The following is a 23,020-nucleotide window of genomic DNA, read 5'->3' on the forward strand; positions in this document are numbered from 1 at the left end:
ATACCTGCTCGGCATCGTCAAGGTTAGGTAGTGAGTATATATCTCTTTTGTGGGCCGATAAATGACTAATATTATCGAGAAATAAATAATTATGACTGTACTAATATTTTATGAGAAATACTCAACTACCTAATCACTTCCCAAAGTAACTTTTGATGTCCATAATGGATCATCAAAAGTGGAATATGGATTCATATGTCTGGTAAAACAAGATCAAGTTTTGTGGTTGTAGGTCCAATTCTAGGCCTCAATGTCTCTATTGTTTGTTGAGTTTATTAAGATTGATATTTAAGGCTTATAAAGACCTCACTCCTTTCATATTTTTCTTTCATATGTACCTGTTGCATGAGTAGAAGGAGAACCTGCTTAGTGAGAGTTTTTCAGGATATTATTGGTGGATTTTCTAAAGATTTATTCGTGGATAAATTTTAATATCTTGATGAGATATTAAAAATATAGATAATCTTCTATTATGATATAGAACTTTTAATATTATACAAATATATATTTTTGTAATATTTCATGAACAATTACATAGATGTAAATTATTGATATATATATATATATATATATATATATATATATGGATATGAAGTTATGTTATTGTTAGTGTTCTCTCAAGAAAAATTTGATTGTACAAAAAAAAAATTAATTTCATATATTTTTCTTAAATAATAATTATTTAATACAGTACTCGGGGTATCACAAACAACGCCGAAGCCCCTAGAGCTCCATGGAAATGAAATTCCAAGTCGCACCCAACAATCCATGAGTGACATTCAACACTAATAAAACAATGAGCTCATTGTTGCTTTTGCACCCAACGATACTAAGATTTCACCCGACGCAATTAAAACAGAGGGACATTGTGTAATTGGCATCCAACGATGTTGTAGGGGCGCCCGACTCTACATAAAGGTTGAGTTTCATGTGAGATTTGATCGATCAATTTGGTTTTTTTAAGCTTTTTATCACTTAAAGATTTCTTGAATGGTGTTCTAATAATTACAATTGTAAAGAACAAAATGATCATTTATAAACAGGGGTAAAATGGAGTTTATGAATTTTATAAGGACGCAGGAAGAAAAAGAAAAAGGGGATACAGATAGAAACTTCCATGTAAAGCAGGAATGGCTGATTAAATTGGGCCAGATTCGGGCCTCATCGATTTCGGCCCATACAACCCTGCGCGCCGAAAAGAGAAAAAAAAGAACTAAGCGTGAGGGAGAAGTTTCAAGTTAAAAAGACTTCTCCTAACTACCTACCGCCAAAATAAATAGACCATAGCTTCTTGTTTCTCTCTTGGCTCCTCTTCCACGAAGGAACACAAGTGAGTGTAAATCATGTCAGATTCACAGTCCAGTACTGAGATCTTTACCATTCGGATTGTCTCCATCGACTATTACATGGCGCCGCCAATTCCTGACGCCGATATCTGTTATAGTAGCTTCCACGGTACGAATCCAGCCCTATGTTTTTTTTTTTTTCACTTTCCAAGAAAAATTGAAATCTGTCCAAGAACGAACAACAACAATTTAGGGTTGATTCCGCGTTTCAAAGTTTTAGTGTTCATTTCACTGTGCAATAGTTTGCGTTTCATTGTTTCATATTTTTACTTAGGTGGAGAGGTAAACGAGGTTCCTGTGATAAGAGTGTATGGTTCTACTCCTGCTGGCCAGAAAACTTGCTTGCACATGCACCGAGTAAGATCACATGTGAAATTTCTGTGTTGTAAACCATATTTGGTTTAGAAACTATGCATTACTCGTTATGGTTTCATATTTACTTCCCTCTTTTCCTCGTTGAGTTTAATTTAAAGTGATATCGTTTTTTCTATCATAAATGCAATACAAATAGTTTTTCTATTTTGTAATAAGCGAAGGTGTGACTGTTTCTTTCATATTGTACTGTTGTTACACTTAAATTATTTAATCTAATTATTCATTGTAGGCTTTACCCTATTTATATGTGCCGTGTTCGGATATACCACTTCAACTGGACCAAGGTAATAACAAGTCACATTTACCAGTATCTTCATATTTATATTTGAATTTGTTTGATTTCATTCTTTTGACGATTTTGATTAATAAGTTACTTATGTTTTAAGTTTTTACTGTTTTTATATGCTGTATGCAAATTTTATTTATTTTTCTTTTCTGTATTTTTACATTGTAGGCCAGTTTTAATAATCTGGATGACGGTTTTGATTTATCTAACTTTTTGCAGTATCCATGCTTCAAACAAATCTCACATTTTCATTTACTTTCTTGTTACGAGGATTTAATTTTTTTGGTTGTGCACAGGTGATGCATTCACCTATAAGGTAGCTGCTTCTCTTGAGAAAGCCTTAAAGGTATCCTTGCATGAGTTAGAAAGTGCTTAGTATCCTCTATTTCAATACTTTCTTTGTTATGCTTAATATATACGGTTTCTTATATTAAATAATAAAGATCCGGCGTCACATTTGGTTGCAACTTCTACAGCTTAAAGGCAGTGCTGGTTCTACAAGACAGCATGTACATGGATGCAGCATTGTACGAGCAAAGAAATTTTATGGCTATCATTCACTTGAGGAGTTATTTGTAAAGATATACTTGTATCCACTATTCTGATAGTTTGTACATATTTTTTATTTGTGAGATGTTTCCACGTGCATATATACCACTCGTATCTACAAGCTAAGATGATGCTTGCTTAAATCATGGAAACATTCTTACCCAAAAAAAAGTAAGCCTTGACCGGTGCTTAAGATATTATCCTCAAGATGTCTCTCGTGCAGCTAGTCTTCTCTTGGTATAATTTCTGGACATTTCTTATAAGTTTGATGCCTATAACTCGGTTATCACTTTGTTCAAAATGTGCAATTTTTTGTTCTCAAGTGGAAAGTATTTATTGAATTTATTGCAATTTAATTTGATGTTATACAGAATAAGCTTTACTTTTTCAGGCTGGTGCTGTTCTTGATAAAAGTTTACAGCCATATGAATCACATATTCCCTTTATTCTTCAGTTTCTGGTATGTACATCCGTATGATTTATTGTATCTGAAGGTTTATGTTAAACTAAAAATGACATCATGATTAAATTATTCATTGTCCTTGCATAGCAGCTCACAAACCCCAAAATTTTTATTTACCTGGCTGCATTCATCCGCTGGAATTAATCAGTATAATTTTCTGTTTTTCCATTTCTTTTATGGTTTGGGTTTATTTGATTGGGTTTGGAACATCCAGCTGCTGTCATGTGCTTGGAACTTATGTTATTTGTTAATTTTGATTAATCTATTGTCTAATGATTTATTCATTTCTTTTTTTACGTTTTGATAACTAATTGTTAATGGTTTGTGTGGAGTGACATTTGATATTTGTATTGAGGATTATTAGGATAAAAATATTCTAATATCTCCATTGCAATTAGGAAAAATTAATCCTTAGAATCTTCACATGCATTCCATCAAATTTTATTTTCTTTTAAGAGAATGTGATTGTTACAAATAGAGGAGTTAATAATGTAATTAACATGATTGTTATTAATAATGTATTTCTTTATCCCCTCTCATCATTCAAGTATGTTCAATTGGTTTATTGACATTTCCTAGGGCTACTTATGTGAACTATCAGACTGAATGTATTTCTCCATGAATGTTCAATTACTTTGATTGCAGCCCAAATGAAAAATTGTGTAACACATTTTTGCCTAGTTTTTCTTGTGTTGTAGATATATACACTTTGTTTTTGTCGTGTTAGGTTGATTACAACTTGTATGGCATGGGTCAATTGCACCTATCAAAGATGAAGTTTCGCCATCCAGTACCTGACACTTTAAAGAAATTAAATATTGATGGCCAGCATACAAAGGTGTGTTGACTTTCACATTTTTTATTTTCAAGTCCCTCTAATTTTCTTGTATTGTTTAACTAACAAACTGTTATATTTTTCAATGATATATGTGTCCCTTATTTATATTTGATACTGTAATATTTTGATTAGGCAGATCTACCTGCTCATGCATGTTTAGAGTCAAAATATTGGATGTCTTCCACGATTCCATCTGAGTGGATATGGTTACCCACAAGCAAATTCAGTGCTTCTTCAATTGATGAAGGTCACTGTCCTAAACGCCAAAGCATCTGTGAGCTTGAAGGAGATGCTTCTGTGAATGGTTTGTCTGGTTTCATGGCCATACTGACACAAGCACAAATGTGCATGCAAACGTATATGCTTAAATATGTAATATTGGTATCTTCTGCTACTGTTTTTTTCCTTACGAAAACATATCTGTTGTGGCAGAGATTCTTAATCAGCAGTTTAAAATGTATTCATCTCTCTCACAAACATGCTCAGATATCAACATGGTTCAGTCACTTGTACCAATATGGGAGGTAGTTTATCATGATTGATCTTCCTGTATCTCTATTCTGCATGTTATTTGTTTGGTTTTTATCTAAATTAATTGGCTTAATTGTTTCAGGAACAAAAACGAACTGGGATTCATGAGGCTACTATGCCGTCTGATCCTGGCAAACCACTTCCAGAAGATGTTATGAAACTTTTCTCTGTTGGTCTTGACTTTGAGAAAAAATTTATGGAATTATGCACTGAAGTTGGAACCTCATTATTTTGTACTCCTTCTGGGAAGGAATCGAGGTTTGTATTATATGATTTATTATTACATGATAGAAACTTTATTTCATGTGTTGAAGCATTAAAACCCTTAAATTGTTTCAGGGAAACAGACATAATAGGATCAGCATCACCACCTGCTACATTATGCAAAAATGCCACATTGCAAACAGAAGGGATTGACGCCAATCTTGAAATGTTGACTATGGATGAAATTCAGTCAACTGAAATTATTGGATCGGTGGACATAAAAGCAGTACCTTTTTCCATGACTTACTTTTAAATTTATTTGTTGTTTTTCTTAAAAATAGTCCTGGAACAATATCTGAAGGACTAAATGAAGGCACAGTGATGTTATATTTATCATGGCACCATTCAACCTTTAATTTTCTTTTAAACAATTTGGTCTATTAAAATTTTCTCTTGGATTTCTGTATTTCTTGCTTTTTAGGCTGTTGACAAGGAAGCGAAAAATCTTCTTAAGTGGCTTGCAACTTCTCAAGCTGTAGAGGATATAAACTCTGATGATGATCTTGCTTATGAAACAATCTTGACTCCCTTGTTGCCTGCTGCAACAATTGATAAAGTGTTGGAGGAAGCTAATAACGCCTATGAGAGTGAGTCCCAGAAGGAGTGTCAGGATATTCTAGATTCAACTGATGATATGCTTGAGTTGGAGTTACCAAAGGAAAAGCCTTCTCTTTCCTTTGGTTACAATTGTCCTAATGGAACTTCATCAAATTGGAAATTACCCCAAGTTGATGGTTCTAATGATGATGAGTTCTCAGGTCAATATGATAGTTTGGCTGGAACCTCTTCTCTAGCAGATATAAACAGTGAATTCAAAAGCGCCTCTGAGTACCATGTTCTGCATAGTACTGGCACGAGTACAATTAGTAAAGATAGAAGGAATAAAAAATGGGGGTCTTTGCCTTTGTCTGTGATTGATCAGGTTAATAATGATGGAGAACGAGCTAATTTACTTGTGACTCATCCAGTTGAAAGTGCTATTGGAGATTCTGCTTGCTCAGATCACCTAGCCATAAATGAAGTTAGAAATAGTGCTTGTATTTTAAGGAACAAGGACAAGAATGCTTCAGATTCGAAAGAAGTAAACAGATCAGTTACCGGTTCTTTGCGGGACTTGATGAGGCGAAAGCGATCGTATCGACTTGAACAATCTGAATACGACTCTGGAACTACTAAAAAGCTTCTTTTAGACAGGCATGAGGAACAAAATGCATGCTTTTGGCAAAAGCAACTGGATTTAAAAACAATGCAAATTGATGAAGAAGAAATGGAAAACCAAAAGATTTGTGAACTTGAAGTTAGCAATCATGCTAATTTATTGCATGGGAAACTGCTCCTTTCACCTGGCAGTGATGGTCCTTTACAAGGTAGTAGTCCAAAAGATGAATGTTTTGGTCAACATGAAATGGAAGGTGTAGAAGAAAGTACAGTATTGAGGAACTGTACAAAAGGAGGTTCTGCTTTAATGCATGATGGACCAGGGCTCCATAAGCCTGAAAAATTATGTTTAGATGATTCCATAGATCAATTTGTGGTTTGCAGGGATGAAAACCTTAAGGGTGGGTTGACATTTAGAAAACATGTAAGTTCTGATGCCTATATCCAAAGTCCCGTTTTAGACACTCAATTGATAACAGCTGCTGTTCATGAAGTCAGAGCTCCCGAGGGCAGTCCACAAACTGATTCTTCTGCTTCAACTAGCGTGCAAAACTCGTTCATTATTGATAGAGTGTCTGGTAAATATAATTACGTGCATCAAAGTTCTCACCAAAGCTTATCATTTGTGCAACATGATCAGATGACGTTTTGTGAGAATTCTGTGAAGAAAAGTGATGCAAATGATATGCAAGGACTGCTTAGTGAAAAACTGGATAATCACAAGGTGGGTGAAAATTTGTTGCATGAGATCATTGACTCTGAACCCACTGACCTAAAGGGTAATCACATGAAATTAACTGAAATAACCACAAGCAAGAACCCTATGGCTGATAAGAATCTTGAAAGTACAACAACCTGTAATTCCTATTTACATCTGGATGAAGATAGCTCTGATGTAATGACAGGTTTTAGCTTTATCCTCTTTGATCCAATTTTCTTCTATTTTTCCCTTATTTGCATTTGTTTCTATTTTTTCTGTATACATTGAATTGGTTCTGGGTCTGTGTTTCTCCAAAGGAATTTTGGTGAATCTGAGATGTAGTCTCATGGTATACCTTGTTAAAGAATTTAGCCTATCTCATCCTAGGTTATGTATTAATATTCAGCCAGCCTTTTCAATATTTTTATGTTGTGCTTAACCTACCATTTTCTAGAATGGCCAGTGTACAGCTCTTACAAAGGACACTGAGATAGTGCTTTTATGTTGATCTATTTTTGTAGAAGTCAAACCATTTACGAGAAGTTTATAACAAGTATCCTTTCATAGACTTCGTACACTTATCATTTGGATTTAATGCTGATTTATTTGAAATTGCCACTTTGTCAAAAAAAAAAATAAATCACCGGTGGATACCTGCTTTTTTGGCATTGTTTTTGCTAGAACACAAATAGGAAGTAGTATTGTGAATGCTAATATCTGATCGAAACTCACGAGGCTAGCAAAGTTTTTGTGTAAACAATTATTTTGTTAATGGACTTCCTACTCTTGGCATAGGAAACTTGCCTATTTAAATGTATGTCTTCATCATATCTACATTTAGAGGCACACTATCATCTTAATGAATCTTGGTGACGTGGTTGACCCACCCATTAAGTAACCTTTTGGTTGGATAGTGAATTTTACAATTTTGCGGAAATTCAAATACATTAAATATGAATTGTTTTCCTTTGAAATTGTTTAAAATTTTAAATGTCTTGTTTGGATAAGACAATTCACATTTGTTTGAACTTTAGTTTTTCTATTTGGATAAAGCATTTTAATTATCACTGTATACAAAAATTCTCACCAAATAACATTAGTGACATCCTTCGAAAAACAATTCCTGCAAACAATTCTCACCAAATAACCACTACAAACTTCAGTCAAAAAAATCTGGTAAAATAGATCCATTGAACTTGGTTGATAAAAACCTAACAAAATGTTGGGAGAATACACTTCAGTTTAATCCCACAAGAATCATCTAATAATAGAGAAATAAAATATAACAAGGATACAAAATCAAATATAACATGGAAACTCCAAATACGGAGAAAAGACCACAGCCATTGTCAAAAGACAACCAGAGAATATTTACTACGTGCAAATTTGTACTACACACAACCTAACTCTCAACCCTTGACTCTAAGTACACTCACACTCTTCATACCAAGAATTTAGCTACATCTCATAACACTCTACTTACAAGAGTATAAGAAAGCCAACACTAGCTCAAAGTGTTAAGACTTGGTGCAACTAAAACCATGAACCTAGTGTCCATTATCTAACGATGAGCACTCACTCCCTTACTTGGTGCAACTAAAACCGTGTAAAAATTACTCCTAGGAAATACTCATCCTAGCATTCATAATCTACCCAACCAGATGCCGCCATGTGTCAAGTCTTCCACTCTCAACCGGAGCTGCCATGTCATAATCTTCTTCCTCCAGCAATATGAAAAAACACAACCGTTCCTTCGTCCTCATCGCCCAACTATCCATCGAGCACTCATCGGAATAACCCAAAAACAACACCCTTCATCGGAACCACGCTGCAACCCACGATGGAAAACCACCGCTGACAAAATAGCTCTGCACAAAACTTTGGAAACCCACCGAGGAGCTCTAGTCACCGCACCTTGCAGCCACCGTCGATCTCCGCGAGCCACTGTGCATCAACAAAGTAGATCAGAGTCGCAAACACAGTGTCGAAACCACCATTGACGGAGCGTTGTTTGCACACTTGTAGCAAACTAGTTCGCATCACACCAGATCAAAGAAATAAAACCCAAAAGCGCATTAGATCTGTGAACTTCGCAACACACCACCGCGCCTGTTCAAACCAACAGCCATGAAGGAGATGGAAATCGAGACCACCGTTCGAGAAACCCAAAATCGCGAGACCAAGAAACGAAGAAACCACGAACCTCCTTCTTGCACTTTGAACCATTTCACGGAACCACCACAGATCGAAACAACTTTGTTCATTGTCACATTACTCGAACCACCGTGACTCCACCTCATTGGAAACGCTATTGCACCTTTGCACAACACTCCAAAAAAATCGCCCCACCGTGCCACTGCTCCAACCCTGCAGAAAGGACAAGCTACACCGCAGATCTTATACTCTTGTAAGTAGAGTGTTATGAGATGTAGCTAAATTCTTGGAGTACCCTCGAAGTCACCACACAACCATGACCTCCTCCGTAATCTAGGAGTACCCTCGCCAGGAAACACGAACCCCACTGCAAATTCATCGCGCCAACATAGCGCTGACAGTGATCCTTCCTTCAATTTCTCATTGCAATTGCAACAAACATAGATGATTCTTCCATCAACAAGGATTCATGTTTTCTGATGTGGAAGATCAAACTAAACCGTAACCACAGAGCATTCTGAGAATATCCTACTGAACCATAAGCTCTGATACCACTTGTTGGAAAAAAACACAGTAGTTTAATCCCGTAAGAATCATCTAACAATAGAGAAATAAAATATAACAAGGATACACAAACAAATATAACGTGGAAACTCCAAATACGGAGGAAAACCACGGTCGTTGTCAAAAGGCAACTAGAGAATATTTACTATGTACAAATTTGTACAACACACAACCTAACTCTAAACCCTTGACCTCAAATACACTCACACTCTCCAGAGCAAGAACTTAGCTACATCTCACAACACACTATTTACAGAGTTTAAGAAAACCAACACTAGCTCAAAGTGTTAAGACTTGGTGCAACTAAAACTATGAACCTAGAGTCCATTATGTAACCATGAGCACCCACTCCCTTACTTATCCTAAGAGAAGTGAGACTTTACAAGATGTCTATTTTCATCATACTCAACACAAAGGTCAACCTAGAAATAGTTTTGGCCTACATCGGCACAATAATGTCTATTGAAAAATAACTTCTATTTGCATTGATTGGAATACCCTGATCTACACCGGGAAAAACAGTAATCTTATTGGCATCAATAGAAAAACTTTGGATGATATCCGGGAAAAACAGTAATCTTATTGGCATCAATAGAAAAACTTTGGATGATATCGATAGGAGAATAGTATTTCCAATGTTGGTTGAGAAAAATTCGATTAATATTGATCAACAAATAATCTTATTTACATTCTGGTTGACATTGGATGAAAAATCATTTTAGTTGATGTCAATCGATAAAATCATGATTGACATCAATCTAGACAACACGTTAATGTTGACAAAGAAAAGCCTAACTTAAATCAAATTGAACTAGGTTATATTGAAAAATAAATTATCTTTGGCAGTGACGATTAAAAATAACTCTGATTGACCTTAACTTGATAGAAACTTTGTCGACATCAATTGAAAAGATAATGTTGAGTTGACAAAAACTGCAACTTGGGCCGGGGTTAAGAGAATATATGAAGACAAGAGATAAATTTGACAGAGGAGAAAATGTGGAGAACTTCAAATTCTTACATTTTAGGTGGACGTTGAAATTCTTTAATTTTAAATAATCAAATTAATTTTATGTATCATATTCCTGTTTACAAATTGATAGCAGTGTGTTAATATTTGAGACAAATTTGACATTGAAGGCTGACAAACCTTCCATCATTGCCATGGCCACAAACACCTCCGTCAAAAAAAGATGAGCTACCAAAATTTCCTTGAAAATTACTATTGTGATCTTGCAAGCTTGAAGAGTGAGGATTTTCATAGGAGTGCGAGTAGTTCACTGAAGGAAGGAAATCATGCTTGACAGTACAATTGATTCTAGCAAGTTCATCAACAATGGACTTATTCTGTACCAAGAATTCACATGTAGTCTTGTTTTGAAGGGAGTGGACATGTAGATCAGCTTGAAGCTGTCTAGCACACGCCTTGGTATGGGCAAATAAGTGATCATGAATTTTTTTCCCACATTTGATATGAGTGGATGACTCTAAGAACACGAGACAAGTTGAACTTTGACTGTGTTGATTGAAGCCAAGTAAGCAAAAAAATTTCATCAGGAAGGAAGCACGGAGGAATCACTGGATTTACAACAAATCTGTGAAGTCTGACTTTGTGAGAGGTTCAACTTGTTTCCAAAGGAGATAATTGGAATCATCAAATTTTTCAGCTATAGAATTGAGAAAAAATTTGGAAGCGCATGGGAGGGAGTTTGAATGGACCATTGCAGAACAATTGCTGGCGCAGGATACCATATCAGAGTTTTGATATGAGGAAAAACAGAGAAAACCTTAACAGAAATAGAACTGAATATTATTTTACTTAATCATAAAGAATACACTACATGAGCATATAAAGGCTCAAAAGAGTGTACACAATCATAACAAAAAACAGAAAAGCTAACATCCAGTTGAATAATTGAGTGTTTACATGTACATCTCTAATATTATAAATTCGTAGAAGTTTAATTTGTTTTAAAATGTCCTCTCCGAACAACGTATTTTTGTCATTAAACATTAAAATTCTCTACAACAATGAATGGCCTTTTAAAAGTTCTCCATCCAAACACACGACAAAGCATTTTATGAAATTTCTACACTCAATCTTTGCCTGTTATGTAGCTGATACCCATGTGGTGGAGACTTAGTGATAGTTATTGATTTTAGTTTGTTATGCTTCTAAGTTTGTGGTCTGATCTTATTGTGTGTTTGATGAAACTTTACATCAGATTGTGTTTGTTACTTGAAGGGGATGATCTGAATGTCTTTCTTCCGATTTCTGCAAGGAATTCTAAGAAAGGGATGGAAACTTGCAACGAATATATTACAAATAAAACCCTTACATCTAATGGGACAAAGGTTGCCAACACTCACTATCAAAATGATGGCTCTCACCTTTACCTATTAACACCTAATATTTTGCCTCCTTCTGTGGATACTGTGCAAAGATGGCTACTTTGTAATGAAAGAGGTATCTACTAAACCATATGTGCATTTCGTACTTGTTCTAGGAAATTCACTAAAGAAAAACATTGGCTTCTTATCTGAAGAGTACAGTGTTTTTCTCAATTTAGTATGTAAGTTGCACACTGGAAAAATGTTGGTTTTTCTTCAGCCAGTTTATTATTGTTAATAAGAGATAGTATAAAGGTCAAGAATGGAGTTCATGTCTTGGTTGGACAGACATTGTTTTTATTTTTAGTAATTAAAGAGAGCTTGTTTCCTAAGCTTTTATACAGCTTATGAAAAATAAAATAATGCATACAGCTAAAATATGCAGAACTTAAACATACAACTAAGACAAATAAAACATTTTTGTGCATCTATAACAATTATGACAGGGTAATACCTAGATTATATTAATCTTCTTTCATCAGGGCATAGTGTTGAACATATACATCAAGAAACAGATGCAGAGAACAAGGATGTACCTAAATGTGCTTCTGAGACTGAAGCTCCTCTTAGGCCTAAGCTGCATGAGGATGCTGCAGAACAGAGCCCTCCATGCAATGGAGAAGGACAAACAGAAAGAGTGGAAACACACCTAGATGACTCACAAGATACCTCTCAGATATCTGCCCCTGATGGAAAATCAACCTTCACCCCTCTAAGTCAAATTGGATTTCGAGACCCTGCAAGTGTTGGCTGTGGACAGCAACTGACATTACTTAGTATAGAGGTATTGGAGATTGAACTCTCCTTTTCTTTCAAGGCAATATGTTGTAGCTTCTAAAGTTCTTCTGCATCTTTCAAATTTGCATGTTGGATTCTTTTGGTGTTTAAAGCAACTTTTTCCTGTCATTTCCTATGAACCAAATCCTTGATACGGGTTACAGTCAAACATGATGTTAATAACTTAGCCAGCATGCTGAGTTCTTTTGTTACTCGTTATTACTATTATTAGATACTTTATGGTGTTTATTAAATCAACTGGCTATAGTTATAGTGAAAAGATTATGCCTTAATTTTTTACTATATTGATTTAAATGCAGAAGGGTACTGGTGCTTATACTAATACTTTAAGTAGGGATCAAATTTTTTTTTTTTATAATAGGATTATGGAATGTATTTGTCTTAGTGCTTGTTATTAAAAGGTAATGGTTTTTTGGATTTTTTAAGTTTTGTTATCTTTGAACTACATTTTTAAATTTTAAATAAGCTTTTACTTGTTTTTTTTTAAATTAAAATCTTTATAGGATTGTTTCTCTCATAGGTCTAAACTTGACTGTAACTTGTAGATTCTTGCAGAGTCTAGAGCAGACCTTTTACCTGATCCTCAATTTGATGCCATCAACATTATAGCTCTTGGTATTCAGAATGATAGTGATTCTGTTGCTGAAGTTCTAGTTCTGTTACACAGTAAATTTGTACCTTGTCAAAGGTATGGTGATGTCTCTTTTTATACCCATTTTCTTTCTTGATTAGTTTCTATCGTTGACAATTTTATTTTATTTTTGTGTATACTATATCTCACAGGATGATCACATTTAAAAAAATTGCTGTTCTTATTGTTCGTTGGTTTGCAGAAATTTTGATGGTCTATCTGGCTCTAAAGTATTGGTCTTCACTGATGAAAAGGTATTGTTAAAAGAATTTATAAAGATTGTGTCTTCATCTGACCCAGATATTTTGATGGGTTGGGATATTCAAGGGAGTTCTCTGGGTTTTCTAGCAGAAAGATCATCCCATCTTGGTTTGGGATTACTTAATAATCTGTCTCGCACTCCATCTGAGTCTTTGATTTCTTCTGATAATATGAAAACTTCTGAAAAAGATATCTTGGAGCTGGACATTGATGACACTCCTAGTCTAGATTGTTGTGTGCCAGAAAATTCAATAATCGAGGATGAATGGGGACGGACACATGCTAGTGGAGTTCATGTAGGAGGCAGAATTGTTCTTAATGTATGGCGATTGATCCGTGGAGAAGTTAAGTTGAACTTATATTCAGTTGAATCTGTAGCTGAATCTGTATTGAGGCGGAAAGTTCCTTCCTTTCACCACAAAGTGCTGACAAAGTGGTTTTCAAGTGGTCCTGGACGAGCAAGATATCGGTGTATCAAATATGTTATAGAGAGAGCAAAGCTGAACCTTGAGATATTAAACCAACTTGATATGGTAAGGTAGCATTATAGGCTTATTGTCGAAATAAAAATTTTCTTAACTACTGTTTCAGTGCTTGTTATGGCTACAATATTACCAGAATCTTGTCATATTTGGGTGCATTGAAATCTCAAAAACGTGTTTGCAGTTATTTACACATGCTTTTGAAGTTTCTCACAAGTTATTTTAAGCTTCTCTCTTTTAAATAGAGTATTAGATGTGTTCAGAGAGAGAGAGAGAGAGAGAGAGGAAATGAGAAACTTATGGTGATTGTGTTTCTCAAACAAGCTTTTACACAGTCAAATACGGAGAATAACCATTACTACAGTTACCATAAATGTACATACAAAATCTCATGATATTTTCTTATTTGCAATATTTCTAACAAGGTCATTCATCCATATTGTTCATGCAAGCCCATGTGTGCTTGGATTCCTTAATTAGATTTGTACTGCTTTAAGTAACATTTACATTTTCTTCTCTAATTTGTAAGCTTTCCTTATTCTTGATTATTTTTCTTCTGCAGGTGAATCGAACATCAGAACTTGCTCGTGTCTTTGGCATAGAGTTTTTCTCTGTTCTCTCTCGAGGATCACAATACCGTGTCGAATCCATGTTTCTGAGGTTGGCCCATACACAAAACTACCTTGCTATCTCACCTGGAAATCAACAGGTTCTCACAAGTTTCCTTTATTTCCTTTATATTTGTAGATAACTGGTTATGATGTTGAATGTTTGTTATGATATCATAAACCAAGCCTAACAAGATTTTATAGATGTGCTGTCCAGACTCAATGTATCATGCTCTCTCCTTGTGGGGTCTGGGGAAAGTAAATGTACGCAGCCTTACCTTTGTTAGCAGAGTGGCTATTTTTAGAATTTGAACCTGAGACTTCTATATCAAGACAGCAACCTGACTGTAGCTCCCTAAAGCATAATAAAATTGTATACTGTAACATTAGTCTGGAGGTCTTGTTCTTATCTTGAAAGTGCTGAGTTAAACTCTGTAACATTTTCAATTGTCCACCATCCTCCTAACATGATTTCGTTTTTCATTTGTGATATATGCTTTTGCAGTATTCAGTTATTTAACATGTCATGCCATTTTTTATTTATTTTATTTCTTTTAGATGATGTTGTTATAACTAAGAAACCTTCTTTGATAAACTGGTTTTCTTTGACACAAGGAAGAAGTAGATCTCAAAACTAAAAATATACAAGTTTAAATAAGATGTTAAAACAGAATTTCACCCACCTTTCCTCTGCTGCCACGGCCAACTCTCCCATCAATACTCTCCCAAGCTTTTCCTTACCCACCCATACCCAAACAAAAAACACATAATTTAGAGAGGGGGAGGAGGGAGGTTCTTCAATTTTATAATTCATAGCATAGCCTGCATATTTACTACTAATATTGAATGCAATAAGACAACTATGTTGAAACCTGTCATTTTCTCTCCTCATTTTTCAAATTTCTTTTCTGTTATTTTAGTTAGCAGAAAGGAGGGTTTTGTTTAAAATGTTCTTGGGTGGGTTTTGTATTCAATGCATCACGAGGTTACTAACCCAATCATTTTGTTTAATTTGTTTTTATCTCTATCAACATTTGTCTCATTCACCATTGAAAACAGTTTTGAGATCCATTGCTGTTCAATTTATCAAGTTGTCCCTTGTATTTTTGTTATTATGAGGCTTCCTTTATGGTCTTTTTAATGCTTGTTTTCATCACCCGTACCCAAGGGGTTAATAAATAATTTTTGTGTCATCTAGGTTGCTTCTCAACCTGCTATGGAGTGCCTTCCTCTAGTAATGGAACCAGAATCCGGATTTTATTCTGATCCTGTTGTTGTGCTTGACTTCCAGTCTTTATATCCATCCATGATAATTGCATACAATCTTTGCTTCTGCACTTGTCTGGGTAAAGTTGTGGGATCAAAGGCTAATACACTCGGGGTTAGTCCATTCTCACCAGAGCAACATGTTCTGCAGGAGTTAAAGGATCAAATCTTGCTCACTCCAAATGGTGTTATGTTTGTACCTTCCAAGGTGATTCAGTCAATATATTTTCTTCTCCTATTCTCTAGACCCTTTTATATTTTGAAGTCCTAATATTAATGGAACTGAACGAATACCATAGATTTGTCAACTGCAAATTGTGGGGCTAGTTTCTCATTCAATCTCTTATTTTTTCTGTTTAGTGCCCTTGAATCTTGACCCACTGTCTTTCATCTCCTATGTAATTTATTGTGCACACAGATGAAGAGTTCTTGAACTTGATATTAATGGAGCTGAATGAATGGCTTGTATTTTCTGAACATTTAATTTCTGAAAATTATGTGGATAGTTTCTGTTTATCTGGTCACTTTCCATATCCCAAAGACCATACACAGCATTTTCTTTCATCAAGATTACTACCAGTTATTTTCATTTCTCTGTACAACAAATTTTGTATCTTTTTAGCCACAGAAGTTCATTATTATTGTAAGTAACTCTCGTGGAAAGGATGAAGTGACTTTAATCAGGAATGTGCTGTGTCATACTCATACAGGTTCGAAGAGGTATACTGCCCCGCTTATTGGAAGAAATCTTAACTACTAGAATTATGGTAAAACAAGCAATAAAAAAATTGGCTCCTGCAGAGAAAGTTCTTCAGCGGGTATGGAATTGAATGCCTTTTCATTGTGCCCAATGTTTGTTTGAGTACAAATTTCAAGAATCTATGCTCTTTTGTTTTATTTTGTAATATTTATTGTTCATATTGTACAAAAGAAAACACTAAATTGTGATTCTTGTAGTCCGGAGTATTTTCTGAAATCCTCCAATTATTTTTTGAAAAAAACAAGAAATTCAGAAATTTTATAAAATATTTCAATCGAATGCATGTTAAATACTTTTAACCCTTATCAGTTCATGAATGAATTTACATAATCTTCTGTTTGTGATGTTGGACATGATTCTTTTATTTGATTAATTCAAAGATTTAAAGTATTTACTCAGTAATATAATTATCTTTTCAGATATTTAATGCGAGACAGCTTGCTTTAAAGCTCATAGCGAATGTAACATATGGTTACACTGCTGCTGGATTTAGTGGTCGCATGCCCTGTGCAGAACTTGCAGACAGTATTGTTCAGTGTGGTCGTAGTACACTGGAAACGGCTATATCATTTGTAAATCAACATGAAAAGTGGAATGCTAGAGTTATTTATGGAGATACTGATAGGTAACTGCATACCATGTGTAAAGGCATACCCAGGTCTCTTATTTTGGAAGTTTACTGATCCTCATTTCCAAGTTTTACTTCTAACAAAAGACTACTGTTAGTTTGATTTTAGGAATTGAATTAGAGATTGGTTTGGAAGTGAAGTAGGGTTTTAGAAACCTTCAGATCTGAAGATATCTTATGACTGCTAAAAGCTCCCTTTATTCTTTGACAATTCCCTATAAATATAGTTTAGCAAATAAGTAAAGGTTACAATGAGGACATTCTGCATGAAAATTACATTAAAAAATCCCGTTTTGTCTAACAATGTTTTATTGTCATTACACGTGCAAAAAATGTTTTTCTGTCAATAATTCCATAATTGAGAAGTCGTTTTTTTACCAAAAGTTATTTCTTTGAAACTCATTCTTGTTCTGTGTTAAATATTTTCCAACAGCATTTACATACTACATACAGAGTTGGTTGGGTTCTGAAACAATGAAAGATAGCCGATGGCCAATTTTTACCGTAGTATCATTTCCTTCCTTCAAGATTAGTAAAGTGGCAGGACTGTAATTAAAAAAACTAATTAAGTGATTGTGTTTTCTGCAGTATGTTTGTCCTCCTTAGAGGACGCACTTTGAAAGAGTCTTTCCAAATTGGGAATGAGATTGCCTCTGCCATCTCTGCTATGAATCCTAATCCTGTCTCCTTGAAGATGGAGAAAGTTTATCACCCATGTTTCCTTCTTACTAAGAAACGATATGTTGGCTACAGTTATGAAAGTCCTCATCAAATGGATCCTGTTTTTGATGCTAAAGGTATTGAGACAGTTCGCAGGGACACATGTGGTGCAGTTGCAAAGATAATGGAGCAGTCTTTGAGACTCTTTTTTGAGCAACAGGATTTATTGGAGGTATAAATGCTAGCAGATTACGCCGTTTATATATACATCAAATTGAAAATAATAGTCTTGGTGGAAAGTCAATATTCTAGATCCTTTGTACAAGCAATGTCTTTGTTAGAAGAAATAATATAAAGTTTGTGCTGGATACTTCATCTGATATGAAAATTACAATATTTGTTTCGTCTGAATTCATGTTTGTTAAAGTGAAAGGAAAAACAGAGACATGATAGATAGAAAGCCCATGTTTGAGGACGCCAGTTATTGCTGTATATAGGTTTAATACATTAAATAAGAATGATTAGAGGATATATAGTTTCCTCTAGATCTGAAATTTTGTTGCCTATAAATCCTTACACAATGAAGGCAGAATATTCTATTCTAAATTTCAACAATGCTTAATACTTTTTATTTGCTGTCTGCAGGTGAAGACTTACTTGCAACGTCAATGGAAGAGGATTCTTTCGGGCAAATTCTGCCTTAAAGATTTTATCTTTGCAAAGGAGGTTCGCTTGGGCACCTACAGTGCAAGAATGTCATCACTTCCTCCTGCTGCAATTGTGGCCACTAAGGCAATGACGGTTGACCGCAGGGCAGAACCACGTTATGCTGAGAGAATACCTTATGTTGTAATCCATGGGGAGCCTGGAGCCCGTTTGGTTGATATGGTTGTGAATCCCTTGGAAGTTTTGGCAATTGATTCCCCGTATAGAATAAATGATTTATATTATATTAATAAACAAATAATACCAGCTTTACAACGGGTATTTGGGCTTGTTGCTGCTGACCTCAACCATTGGTTTTCAGAGATGCCTCGTCCCACAAGGGAAGCTTCTGCAAAGCATAAATTAACTTCAAATTCCCATCGAACCAGAATTGATTATTACTATCTTTCAAAACATTGTGTATTATGTGGTAGGTTGGTCCAGGCATCAACCCATTTATGCAATCAATGTTCAGAAAATGAGGTAGCTGCTGCAACAGCAGTAATTGGTAGGACTTCGAAGTTAGAGAAAGCGATGCAACATCTTGTTGCTGTAAGTATTTTTGCATGTTTTTTCATCTATTGTTCATTGTGTTAAGTATTTTCTAGAGATTGTGTACTCTTGATTATGGGATTGTTTGTCATTCCATGCGTGGGGGAAATTTGCTGCAGTATGATAGGTCTGTTGATTTTCCACTTCTGCTATCAAATAAACACCTTGTTACTTTTTGTAAATCCCTTAGATTTGATGCTTTGTGATGCTTTTTCGTTGTTGCTCAGATGATAGTTATATTTTTAAAACTCTTGTAGATATGTCACCATTGTGGAGGCGGGGATAGGCTTCTTGAAAATGGTGTGAAATGCACGTCCATTTCATGTTTGGTGTTCTTTGAGAGGCGGAAGGTTCAGAAAGAACTGCTAGCTGCTACCCATGTTGCTGCAGATAAAGACTTGTACCCGAGATGCACAGTGGAATGGTTCTGAAAACATGTTTTGCACTCCTCTACAAAATGGTAAATTATCTCCATTTTTCGATAAAGCAATTCAAATTTGTATAATTTTGTAATGTAATCAGGTGTAAAGTTAAGTTAATCCCCACCGATGTGCATTCAGCAATGCTGCAATTTTTGTTTTACAATTATCTTTCGTCAACGCATAGGGTGTATATTCCTGAGATGATGTGCTACACAATCATAGATTGTCTGTTCTTTATAGGATTTTTTACCAAAATAGTGTAATCCTAAAAAAAATTAATAAAATAGTGCAAATTTTAAAATACTTAAAAAAATGAGTAAGTCATTCAAAATATTTCATTATGAGAAAATTGTGCATGTTACCACGATTTCAAAATATTTAGGAAGTCGTACTATGACTTTTTGTAATGAAATTGTGTTATGTTAGTCCACTTATCTATTTTTGTAAATTTTTTAAAAATTGACCTTTTACGTAATTTATTATAGGAATTTCCTTAAAAATAACATTTTGTCTGAAAATTTAGTTCTTTGTTGAAATGTTTTGGTAACCTTTTTAAAAGACAAGCCTAGAAACATTTTTTTTTTTTAGATAATATTTTAGGAACATTTTATCTAAAATTTTATCACGTTTTAAGCTTAAACAACTGTATCAAGCAACGCTTGTTTTAGCTTCTATGAATTTGTTAAGTAAAATTAATTAATGCTATAAAATCGTAGTATGTGAAATTGACCAGTATATCTGCTTTGCTTAAGAATTTAATTAAAATCTATAAATACTGATTTTTTTTTACATCATCATTTACATATGAAGTGATGTGCATGATAAAATTATTGATGTGGGTATTAAATTATTAAATGTTAAATTATAAAGTCTGAATGTGAGTAGTTGAGTAGTTAATGATATATTTATTTTACGTTAATATTGTGTTAAAATTAAAGTTATCATTAAAAATAAATTGTTTGACAAAAGCATACATGTTTTTTCATTCTACTTTTTTTGTTTATAATCGACTAATTCAGAGAAAAAAAAGTCTTTATTTGACACTGCATGTAAAGAAAGTTATATTGAATTATTGTGTAATTTAGTTTCTTACTTCTAACTGTTTATATCTAGTTCTCATAATTTCTCAGTTGTTAAAATTGAAGCCATCATTTTAGATTTGATTTAAAAATTTAGCAAATGTGTTATTTATTTATTTATTTATTTTGACAACAAAAGGATCCTAACATATTTAAATAGAAATGGGAAGAATATAAATGGCTTCAAAATGTAAGTTATCAGCTGTATTTTTTTTTAATTTTAAATGTTTATTATATTCTTGTTCCTTGAATTTGAGATAAAACAGTTAAGTTTAACTATTAAGAAGTTAACAAATTATTATAAGTAAATTCCATCCAAATAATTTTAGTTGTGCATAAAGTTACTCATAAAATTATTAATTTCAAAACTCTTTGTCTCGATCAATTATCACACACAACTTAAGTTAACGAATTAGCTATTAATAACATAGCTAATTTTACTTATTAGAGTTCAGGATAATTACATAGACCAAAAACAATGGAATAAGAAAACAAATATATATATATATATATATATATATATATATATATATATATATATATATATATATATATATATATATATATATATATATATATAGTCTATCGTCAGGAATAGAAAATGTAAAACTATCTGATTATAACCAATGTTCTTACGATCAAATCATTGAAGACGTTAATCTATAATTCGTACGTCCAATTGTGGTCAAACCAATATTTGAGGTAATGAAAATAAAGTAAAAAAAAAATGTTTTTCATTTTATAAACGCTGAATACTAACTATTATTCTGCGGAATTGGCATAAAATGGTTTTCATATCACAGTCTAATGAATAGCTGAATACTAAGTTTAAAGTCCTTCAATTTTACCATTAACCTTCACTGTTACAGCCCTTCTCCCCCTGTTCCTTTCTTTCTGTTACAAGTGCGTGCTCACCTCATGAATATCTGTCCATTATATTTAGGGATGACAAAAGAATTTAAGGTCACATTTACCAAGTAAAATTTGCAACGGATACTAGTATTTTAATTGTCCGCTTGTTATCTGGATAAGTATAGTTATCATGGTATTTAAACTGCAGATACTCACTGCTCATTGTTGGAAATTTTTATATGAATATCTTTTTTAAGAAAGAAGTGACCAAAACAAAGTTATTGATGAAAAAACAGTAAAAATTTAATTGTTTTATAAGTTTATGTTTTTATTTATCTATACTTATGGAATTAAATTTATTTTAAATAAATTACTTTTATTTGAGTTTATACTTTGCAGTATAAATTTTTTAATTTGTTTTTTGGAAAGACTAATTATATTTTTTTAATATTTTTTTATGCAAATTTATTTGGATTATACTTTAAGGTCCAATTTTTATTTGAGTTTATGTTAAAGAATTATTTTTAAATAGTCTTATTGAAAATTAAAGAAATGCCCAGAAATATCTATAAATACTCACTGGATAAATACTCACTGGTATTTTTCATGCGGGTAGTGGATAGATACTAGGACGTTGTCAGGGTCATTGGCGGACCTTAAGAGGGACTAAAGGACTATGGCCTTCCATTTTTTTTACATTTATATATTTAATATAGAATTTTTGATATATTTTTTAAAAATTTAATATTTTAATATATTTTATATATTTAATATTTTTAATAAAATTATATATATATATATATATATATATATATATATATATATATATATATATATATATCGTGTTTTATGTTTTTCAATTTAGTTTTTAGTTGAAGGTTTGAAACTAATATGTATATATGTTGTGTTATATGTTTTCCAATTTAGCCATATCTCGTGTTCGTTGTATACAATGACGGAGCATCTTAAGGGCTGGGAGGTTCGTTGTATGCAATGGCGGAGCATCTTAAGGGGGGGGCCATGGCCCTCTCAAGATTTTGAATTTTTTTTAAAGTTATATACATTTTGAAAATTTTGAATTTTTTTTTTAACTTTTTAAATTATAGGTAATATATTTTATAAATGGATGAAAATTAAATTGTTTGTCTTTTTATTTCTTTTATAAAATATAACCAATTAATGTTAATAGATAATAAAACATAAAATTAAATATATAAAGAATAAATATATTTAGGTTTAATTAATTTTTGGGTTACTATTTTTATCTAAAAATGTCAAGTTGGTCATTAAGTTTTTTCTAGTCTTAATTTGATCTCGACCTTTGAAAAATTGATGCAATTTGTTTATTCTCGTTAAATTTATTGAAGCGGATCAACGATTTTCATCAAGACTGATAATGAGATTATGTTAATTACACCAACAAAACAAACTATTTTTATTTACAACTTTAATTTTAATGAAAAAATATTGGTCCGTTTCAAGAAATTTAATAAAAATAACTAAATTGCATCATTTTTCAAAATTCATAACCAAATTGAAACTAAACAAAATTGGATGACCAATTAACATTTTTGAACTAAAACAATAACTAAAAGAATAATAAATCAAATATTTATTAAGATATTTTTTATGTCCTTTTTTATTGTCTTCTTAGTTTTACAAAAATTGTATTCATCTCTCACTATCATATTTTTTTA

At 33.2% G+C, this 23,020-nt stretch overlaps 1 protein-coding gene across 1 annotated transcript; it reads left to right on the plus strand.

The window, feature by feature from the left end:
- Positions 1–1,267: 1,267 nt before the first annotated feature.
- Positions 1,268–19,705, plus strand: LOC114169950 (DNA polymerase zeta catalytic subunit). Its single transcript, XM_028055362.1, has 24 exons — positions 1,268–1,455; positions 1,621–1,703; positions 1,951–2,005; positions 2,304–2,353; positions 2,484–2,596; positions 2,751–2,793; positions 2,948–3,016; positions 3,747–3,857; positions 3,990–4,161; positions 4,290–4,381; positions 4,471–4,646; positions 4,728–4,878; positions 5,074–6,715; positions 11,474–11,695; positions 12,102–12,403; positions 12,963–13,105; positions 13,251–13,842; positions 14,354–14,500; positions 15,598–15,873; positions 16,376–16,483; positions 16,845–17,050; positions 17,642–17,945; positions 18,359–18,970; positions 19,228–19,705. Exons 1-24 carry the CDS (start codon positions 1,344–1,346, stop codon positions 19,399–19,401), a joined length of 5,955 nt encoding a protein of 1,984 aa, XP_027911163.1. The 5' UTR covers positions 1,268–1,343; the 3' UTR covers positions 19,402–19,705.
- The last annotated feature ends 3,315 nt before the right edge of the window (positions 19,706–23,020 follow it).

The sequence above is a fragment of the Vigna unguiculata genome, chromosome 2, assembly GCF_004118075.2.
Source record: "Vigna unguiculata cultivar IT97K-499-35 chromosome 2, ASM411807v1, whole genome shotgun sequence".
NCBI lineage: Eukaryota > Viridiplantae > Streptophyta > Magnoliopsida > Fabales > Fabaceae > Vigna > Vigna unguiculata.

Excerpts from the sequence above, each read along its gene's own strand:
- LOC114169950 (XM_028055362.1), top strand. The coding sequence starts at position 1,344 with ATGTCAGATTCACAGTCCAGTACTGAGATCTTTACCATTCGGATTGTC. Across the intron at positions 1,704-1,950 it reads CTTGCTTGCACATGCACCGA|GCTTTACCCTATTTATATGT; the intron begins GTAAGATCACAT and ends TATTCATTGTAG. Across the intron at positions 16,484-16,844 it reads CAGAGAAAGTTCTTCAGCGG|ATATTTAATGCGAGACAGCT; the intron begins GTATGGAATTGA and ends TTATCTTTTCAG.